This window comes from Pimephales promelas, chromosome 5 (assembly GCF_988280905.1).
Source record: "Pimephales promelas chromosome 5, fPimPro1.hap1.1, whole genome shotgun sequence".
In the NCBI taxonomy this organism is placed as follows: Eukaryota; Metazoa; Chordata; class Actinopteri; order Cypriniformes; family Leuciscidae; genus Pimephales; species Pimephales promelas.
The window spans coordinates 26,545,633-26,554,870 of record NC_142773.1 but is presented as its reverse complement, the minus strand read 5'-3'; the positions used below and the strand labels follow the sequence as shown (position 1 = coordinate 26,554,870).

Genomic DNA, 9,238 nt, shown 5'->3' with positions numbered 1-9,238 from the left:
TCAGAAACAAATAGATATAATTATATATTTATATTTATAATATATTTACTCTTTAAAAATATAACTTCAGTCTAGTGACTAACATCTGTACAAACTACAAAAATAAAAATTTAATATAAATAATTTATATGGCATGACATACATTTGAAACAAAACCTCTATGCAGAACCCCCATCCCCTACCCTTGTCTCCTGTCTGCCCAAGCCACCTCTGTCCTTAAGCTTTACATGTGCTTTAGATTGCTTATTTTGCCTTGTCTTTCAGATACAGTAGCTACTTGTTTTGTTTCTGTTAAAACATATTTTGTTAAATAAAGAGATAGAGTAAGATAAGCTGCCACTTACATTAACATTTTTCCCTGCATTTATTCTGGCAGTGACTTGACCAATACTGAATGAGTGAGTTTTTGGCTGAAATTGGACCTAAGAAAGAACTGCATTGCAGACAGAATACTAGGAAGACTAGCACCATAACTATTTATCTGTCCCTACACTGGCCTTATAGGAGAAGCCCAGAGGGCAACTACCAGGTAAACTATTGCGCGGGGCTTTTGCTATGTACAAAGCAGCCAACAAGATGACAAAAAAAAAAGAGAAAACAAACGAGCAAAACAAGAATATCCTTTTGCGCACACACACAATTCCCTTTCTGAATGATATTTGGGTAAACTACACGTTTGCAGGACATCTACCAAACTTTTGCTGGGGCATATATGGTGACTAACTGAAGCTTACTCATGTATGGCTAAAATAACCATAGAGGAAAAGCAACAACAAAAAAAAAAAATGTAATTTAACCACCACTTCAAGTATATAAATGTAGCCTGCAAATGAGTATATAACGGAACAATGGAACAGAAAACATTAGACCCATAGTTCTGCTGTTCACTACACACTGTATAGACAGAGCATTTCATGCTAATGTGTGACACCATGAGGAAAAAAACAAACAAACAGATGATAACATTAAGCTAACAGTCCATATCAATGAGAATGCTGATCCTGAACAGTATAGTGATGCAACAGTTTGACAAATTAATTTTTGTAAGATTAAAAATTAAGAAGGCACAATGGTTGCTGTCAGTAAAAAAGTTCAATAAATACAGGAAAAAAACCTGGAAATTTCAACTGAGAAAAACTGTTATCTATATAGGTTTTGATTTTGTACAGTGCAAACAAATATAGGTCAACATCTTTGAACAAAACAGATAAGCTTCCTATTGGCTGCAGTTTAAGAACTTGTTAATATAAAGTTAAATCTTGGCTTATGTTGGGGAAAGGGGTACTGCATATTTTCAAGACACGTCATCTTAAATTTGAAGAGTAGCAGCAAAAAAAAAAAAAAAAAAGAACACTGACCTTGCATTTCAATAACCAATATCATTTCACTTATTTTTACATATAGCTAATTTTACAATCTATACATCTGACATTTACACAAGAGAATACACCAGTTATACAGCACATTTTAAAATAGTTTCCCTCTTTTTAGTATTAAAATATATATATATATATATATTTATAAATGTCTAAAAAGACCTTTTTAATAATTTTAAAATAAATCCTCTTGTCTGTGTGAGGTCTATGTACAGTTCAATAAGATAAAAGACCCTTGGCTGGGGTTGGGAACTTCCCAAAAACAGCCAGAGATTCCAGACAAAGGGATGTGGGGGCTGGGAGCAGTCTAGCAATCTTTGGCTGCTTGAATCCATGCACCACCTGTAACACACGTAAAGGATAGGATATGGTCACGATCAGTAAGGACAGATGCCTGATTTTTCAGAATAATCTAAAATACACAAATCTCTAGTATTGGGATTTTAAATATGAAGCCATAGAAGGTTAAAATCTTTACCTAGTGTCTGGTTAGCTTTATGCTGGCTTTTTTCTGTGGATTCCAGATCTTGAAGTTCTAAAGAGTCCCTCTTATAATGTGTAGCTTTCCCATATGTTTGAGAAGTCCTCTTAGAGTCATCAAAAGAGTCTGACTCGTTATCCTCAAAACCCTCGTGCATGTAACCCTGGTACGACCCCGGCAAACTGGGGTGCACTGCCACTGTCACAGAGGCTGTTGCTGTAACCATGGTGATGGCATTGTTAGAGCGCTGCAATGCCCCAGGGCTGTGTGCTGGGGCTGTAGTCCTGTTTTGCGGCTGCCCTCTCCCTGGTTGTGGCCCTGGGCCACACTGAGTAGTCCTACGAGGACAGTGGGCCCTGTCGCTAGGTAAATGTTGTCTCCTCTGCCCTTGGTGCTCGTGTTTGTTGTCCCATCGTGTGATCTGTGAACTGACCGAGTTGACAGCATTCTGTGTTGACTCGCTGTTCTGTCCTTTAGAGCTGCTTTCATCAAAAGGCTTCACCACCTTTAAGGCAAAAACAAGCACAAAACACATTACAAAAGTGTTCAATGGCAGCTACATCGTAAGCAGATTGATTCCTAATGTTTTCTGTCAGGTCGACTTACTGTGAGCTTAGGGAAGCTGGGGTTCTTGCTGGCTTCAAGCAGAATATGAGAGGTTGGCAGTTGAGCTGGTGGTGTGATGTATGAGCTCCTGTCACAGTACTTATACTCCTCCTCGCCGATGCCAGAGGTTGTCGTAGTTTCAGAATAGTATTCAGAGTCAGAGGTCTCAGAGAACGCCTGACGTGGTCCCTTGGGGATGTGCCCAGCGTAGTACCCATGGTGGTTCATAGGAGGAGGCATGGGCTCATGAGAGGGACTTTGCGAATGATTGCCGTTGTTAGCGGGTATGACGTCAGCTGGTGGGCCCATAAGCGAAAGCAGTACCGGAAGTAGCACCAAACCATTCAGGATCCCCAACAATGTCAGTATAGCCAACACTGCAAAGAAGTATCTGCAAAAGAGAACACAAATGAAAAGAATTGTAAAGCTAAAGCAGCCACCAAACATCCACAGCATATTCAAACAATATATGAGACAATATGGTCATCATTCAAGAGAGGAAGGTCATACACAAGACTTCTTGTAGGATGCTCTTATCCATTGTTTTTTTTTTTGGTTTTTTTCCCTACGTTCCCTCTCTTTGCTTCCTCTGTCCTGGCGACCTGACAAAGCTGAAGAGAAATTCCTGGGTTCCATCTTTGTAGCTAATGCTCACTCTCTCTCCCTCTGGGAGCACTCATCTATCACCACTGCCCTGCCACTTCCTGAGGAGATGTGTTTACATTAGTGAGCAGATTCTACGCGTCAGAAATAGTCACCCCTCTCCATTGCTTTCTCCCCTCTGCTTCCCTCCCTCTGTCTAAAAGCTGCCACTGCTGTTAATGCAATTTTCTCCTCAGCAACTTAATACCCTCTCTTATTAAGATCCTATTTCACCCTGGCCAGGGCAAGCCACATTTGTGTTTACACTGGGAAGGACAGGCCAGACCTTTCCTTTCTACATTTTTCTTCCTCTTTCTCTCGTCCCTCCTCCTGGCCCTCAACAGCCATGTTGGTTCAAGAGCTAATCACACAACACAATCATGCATATCTGCTAAAAGGTATTTCTTTCACATGTGCAATAAACTGTTCTGCGCGAAACCTGTAAAACTAACCCAAGAGACCATCAACAACAGTTCCTGCGTTCAACAAGTATTCTGAGTGCGAAGGGGATTTATTCGTATTTGTCCAAACCGTTCTGAGTAAGACTAATACTAAGACTAGTTATTTTCTCAGTGGAGGTGACTAATGCAGGGACATTAATCCAGTGCTGAAGACAAGCAGGAAACACCACCCTCCAACTCCAAAGCCAAGAACCTGGAGGTCTGGTTGGCACAGGCACTAGCGGGTCTGGTAGAGCAGTGTAAAGGGGTGCAGAGTCGCTTAAGACTGAAAACGTATGTTTGAACGAAGGGGCCTAGGGAGAGGGTGGTGAATGAGGTTTCCCAGGCTTTAGCTTTTGGGTGAGTGCTAGATGTTAGCAGTAGAGGCTAAAGATATAAGGCTGAGAAGTAGAGGCTAAAGATATAATGCTGAGAAGACCATTATTAGTTTTGCACTGTACACTGGCTTGCGTGCTAACATGTAGGGCTCACTAATAAGCTGCAGGGCTCTGAGGGTGTCTACTCCTCTGTGCTCCAGCTCAGAGCATTGAGGGAGGGCTCTGATTCACCACAAGAAAGACAGTGCATGAGAAAATTAGAGAGCACTCCAGTTAAATGGTTACACTAAAAAGAGACAATTCAGCTGTTTTAGCTGTGGTTCAGAATTCTCGAGGTAAGAAAAAGAGGAACAGAATCTGTAAAAAAGACTGGAATGTTCTTTTAACCTCCCACCCTCTGACCATTTTTGCTTCCGTCGCATCTACAAGAACCTTGGGTTTAAGAAAGAAAGGCAGAGGGGGAAAAGTTCATCTTTGGCATATCTGCTTGGAGCATTCCAGACGTACAGTGGAAACTGCTGTCCACTGACCCGTCTCCTCCAATGAAGCCATGTGTTTACTTTGGCTGTCTGAGAACAGTCAAACAAATGAATCAAAAAACCCTGTTAAAAAGATTACAGGTCTGACGGTCATCGCACCACTGAACCTCCATTTTGGATCTATTTTGGTTTTGTCTCTATCACTGCTCCCTATGGAATTGAGACCTGTACTGTATCACAGAACCTCTGGGTTTAAAAACACTATAATTACCTATTTTCAGTCATTATGCACAGCCAGGGAGAGGTAATATTTAAATTGACCTCTAAAACCCAAATTTCCAAGGTGGCCCGCCGGGGTCTGTGCAGACAACGCGCCACTAACAGAGACTCTGGTCAGAATTATATGCCATTTTTAGACCAGAGACTGAGCTTTGCTATGGGTTTCTCAGATTGAGACAAGCAAGTCTGCTTTCATTCCCTCTACTCCTTCCTCCCAATTCGTTCATGTCTGATTCATTAACATAGATGAATCAGACAGCTTGAGTGTGAACCGCTTTCTTTTTCAGTCATCTCTCTCTAAGATGATGGCTGAAAACAGTTCAGAAGAATCCCATAGTTTAGGTGACACTTTGATAGGAGTTTGAGAAAGGCACAATCATCCTTTCATCACCGTTTGTAATGTTTATTAAAAACATGAAGGCTGTTTAAGAATGGAAAAAATCAGACAAAGCAGCCAACCATCTCTGGCTGCACTTATGTCCACCTTTTGTTAGTTAAAGGCGCTCATTCTGTCTGACAGTCCTGTATACATGAAAAGATTGGAAAAGGGGTGCATGTTTATTTTAATAAGTCAACATTCCGAAAGTGGAGCATGATTTATTTAAAGAGTAAAAAAGAAAAAGAAAAAAAAAGGGGGGAAAAGACTAAACCATCCATGGGCCCCGCCTGGGTTAGACCTCCAGAGTAGACCTAGTGTTAGGAATTCTGTTGTTTATATAAACTGTAATCTTTTCCATTCCAAGTCAGGGGTTGGAAAGGGTGGCTAGTTCTAAGAGGGGCTGCTGAGCTTGTTCTCCTGTTTATTCAGTGTCCCATAGCCAGGAGATGTTTACAGCAATGCATTTATGCTACTCCCCAGCTAGAGGGCCAGACCTCTCTCTCTCTACATCTAAACAGGACCTCCCACTATGAATGCCCCAGTGCTGGCACACCGCTTGCACCAAATGGTTTGCTCCAATCCCCAACCCCCAATCTTTCCTCCAGTTTTAGCACTGTCCTTAAAACAATCTGCTCGAACACCCTCCTGCAGTTACCTGAAGACCCAAAATTTGTCCTCATATCCAAGTTACTCTTTGGTGCAAAAAGTGGGTGCTTGAAAACAAATGATCAAGGGGCATATATACAATTTTCAACATGCAGCTTTTTTGTGCTGGGTTTTCCAACTAAGTACATTTTGTGTCATGGGTCTGTTTTTGGCGGTTCTCAAGGTTGTGGTTTGCTTTCAGCAGAGTCCAAATCCAGTTGAAAAAAAAAAAGACTATTTGGCATTTTTTTCTTCCTGTGAATCAGGCATTAAACCAGGCGGAAAAACTGCCCAAATGTAATGGCTAGAGGGAGTTCACAACCAAATGATTGGACAGTTGACCTCCTCCCCTCATTCTGGGTGCAAGTGTGTGCATGTTGAATCACCGGACATTAGGTAGTATATTTACATGTTTACAAGCAGCTGCTGCACTCCATTGATGTTAACTCCATTTGTTGCTCAAATATGTTTGTAAGAGTGCCGTGGTGGTCTAAGGGCAGTTAGAGACTGACAACACCAGGTGATGGGGAGGCAAACGTTACCACCTGTACCCTAGAGCCACATGGACAACTGTCTCCCTGAAGAAGGCCTGCTGCCACCATTTTAAAGGCGGCATATGGGCCGACCTCAGAGACCTGCCTGGAGAAGTGTCAATCACTCACCTCATAATGAAGTCAAACTCTGAGCCAGCAAGCATGAGCACTCCCAGCAGAGTGGAGATGGCGCCGTCAATCACAGGAGCGAACATATGCTCCATAGCCACGGCTGAACGAGTATTTCTGTCCCCAATGGCAGTCAGGAAACCCTACAACAGTGCGAAAATAGAGAGAATGAAAATGTATTTCTGCTATTGAAATCAAATAGACCAAATACTGATGAATTACTGCGCAAGATTATCTTACCAGCGCAATGTGCACAGTAAACTCCACTCCAATACCAACGGAGGCTATAAGGATGACCACAGGAATGGCACTCAGCTTGATACCAATTAGACCCATGATGCCAAAAAGTTCCACTGTCATCATGGCCAAAATAAAAACCTGGGAGCAAAAAAAAAAGAAAAGACTAGCACGTTAGCAGCTACATCACAAGAAACTATGTGCATTGAAATAGCTCTACATGAATCACAATGCAGAAATGAATTACTGGGCCAATATCCTCTACATTTTACTGTAATCTGCCCCAAGTTTCACATTATCTAAAGGCCATTCCCCATGTCTATTCATTTTCAGGAGGACGGAAATTGGTGACACTATATGATAGAAGGGCATAAGGACCATTCTGCTCTTGCGTTCCTGGTGCAGTGTAGTTCTCAGTATTTCCTACTCATGAGAAACTGTTTTTTTAATACAATAAATAGGGAACTAGGTTAAGTTTTTTCCACTTAAAACCTTTGATGTTGGCAGGGGTCCCAATTTAGTCATGCTTTAATTGGAGATAGTAAAATCCATTTTACTGTGGCTCCATATAGGCAGTGAAACTGAAGATGACAGAAGCGATTCTGTCATGTAAAAAAAAGGAAAAAAAATAAAGTGCACTAAATAGTTTTGAATTGATTTATAATTTAAATAAATGCAATATGCATTTACTCTCAAAAGAGTTTGATATATTATAGCTAAGCCAGAAATAAATGTCAACCAAAGCCAATGGCTGCTTCTTGTTTCCTTGATCTGAGGAACCTGCCAGCCTGTGTGAAACACCTCCTAGGCCCTAAACTAACCCACCCACCCACCGACCAACTACCCCCACTACATCCAGTCCCTGATGGATGGGTTTAGCAGGCCAAGGTCGTGACTGGGCAGATCCGTCCTGTCCCCAAATTTCTGGACAAAGGCAGTTGGAGGTAAAAGCCTTCAGGAGAGCTTTGCATTTCTTCTTTAGAAAGTCTTGCTGCCATCATTTGAATGACAAAAGATATGAGGGGGAGAGTATGTATATGTGTGACTGTGTGTTTATATGCGTCTATGCAAGCAGCACCCTCTAGACAACCAGCAAAGACCCTCCCCAGATAACTGCCCTGGTGGCAAAGTTATTGAGCTGTGTTGAGGGGATCAGAGAGAAATAAGAGAAAAGAGAAAATGCTAGAAAAGAAAAGAGTTAGAAATGGATTAGGGTGAGAGGAAGGCAGACTTACAATGATGCCTGCGGTCCAAGGGTTGAGCAGGAGAATGGCGCACACCAGGAAGGTACAGGCAAGCACTACACTGATGGACAGCAAGAACCAGTGGCGCAGACCTATGTACTGTTCCCAAAACAAAAAGGGGTAGCCATTGGGATAGTTCTGGATTCCCTGCCGCATGAACTCCTCACAGATTGTGCGCACACTCTCAATGGCTTCAATGAAGTCTGAGGCTTGTCTGAGGCCATTTAAGTAAAAAGGAAACTGAGCAAATTCTAGAGGCTCTGCCGCGGGGACTGAAAGAGAAGAGAAGTACTGCTCTTAGACACAAACTTCTGAAACATATCCATAAATACTGTATGACAACCTGTATGATGTCACACTTCTGGGTTTACTTACTGCGAAGGTTCTCCCCAGTGGTGTCGTACTTATCGTGGATCCACTCCCGAGGATGGGGGTAAAAGTTGGCTTGGGAGGCGGCATAGCCCAGCGGATCATTACTGACCCATACTGTCAGGTAGATGTAAAAAACCTCTGGTGGAATGAGACCATCCTCATCCACCAAGCGACGGGATGTAAGCTTTAAAAGAAACAAAATCTGTAATTGTAAGTTTTGGGATAGACGGCAAAGTTTTGAAGCAGTATTTAAACTATTGTACCAATAGTTGACCACACACCTGGCTGTAGTTGAAAGGGTCTTTCTTAGAGCCAGTTTGGATGAGAAGCTTGTAGGCCAGTGCTCCATCCTCTGTGCCATTGCGATAGCTGTCAGAGGTGATCCTGCCAGCTTCCCAATCAGCATCAAATGTAGCTTGAAGACCTACATGGATCATGTACATGTACAATTAGACCAACTGTGAGAAAGACGTCCAAACCTTCCTACATTTCTATTAACAACTCAGTAAGCTATGGCAGAAGATTATTAAAATCACTCCTCCCTTAGATAGGGGGCAAAAAAACTTTCGAGGTCAGATTTAAGGCCAATCCACACACACAAACAGGCATATAAAAGCCATCTTTCTGCCTGGTGCTGAATAAATGTGTGTGGGCTGAATAAACTAACCAGAGAAAGCCTTTCGTGCTCTCCAAATTACTAAGTCTAGCAACAGCTGAAAAACAGTTTCCACAACCATTCTATAATTATAGAGATCTCCTCACAAGAAAAGGAAATAGCAATGGGGAGAAATAGAGAGCTTTTAAACTACCTTCAGTTTCCACAGCCTTATATATAGCCAAATAAATAGCTTCTTTTCAATTTGTTGGGTTTTAACTATTGTGGATGCAACGGTTCAGCTCTCAGTACTAACTAATGTGAGCAAACAGTCCGAGATAACCCCCTGACCCTCCCATAATCCTCTCTATGTCCAGGTTGGAGGAACACAAAAGCCGATGACAGAAGTGAACTTTCACTGAACTCTTTTTCCGTCACCTTCAGAGATAAGAGTATTTCCCAC

General features: G+C 42.1%; 1 protein-coding gene across 2 annotated transcripts in view; it reads right to left on the bottom strand.

Annotated features, from left to right (window-relative positions):
* ptch2 (patched 2) overlaps window positions 1-9,238 on the bottom strand; it is a 33,521-nt gene continuing 24,283 nt past the window's right edge. For both annotated transcript variants that reach the window (XM_089131199.1, XM_039654760.2), the window contains exons 15-22: window positions 8,462-8,604; window positions 8,184-8,364; window positions 7,800-8,080; window positions 6,568-6,705; window positions 6,328-6,470; window positions 2,464-2,854; window positions 1,855-2,362; window positions 1-1,718 (exon numbers count right to left, since the gene is read on the bottom strand). In XM_089131199.1, coding sequence (XP_088987325.1) covers window positions 1,684-1,718; window positions 1,855-2,362; window positions 2,464-2,854; window positions 6,328-6,470; window positions 6,568-6,705; window positions 7,800-8,080; window positions 8,184-8,364; window positions 8,462-8,604 — 1,820 coding nt within the window. In that variant the 3' untranslated portion in view covers window positions 1-1,683. The remainder of the gene's footprint in view (window positions 1,719-1,854; window positions 2,363-2,463; window positions 2,855-6,327; window positions 6,471-6,567; window positions 6,706-7,799; window positions 8,081-8,183; window positions 8,365-8,461; window positions 8,605-9,238) is intronic.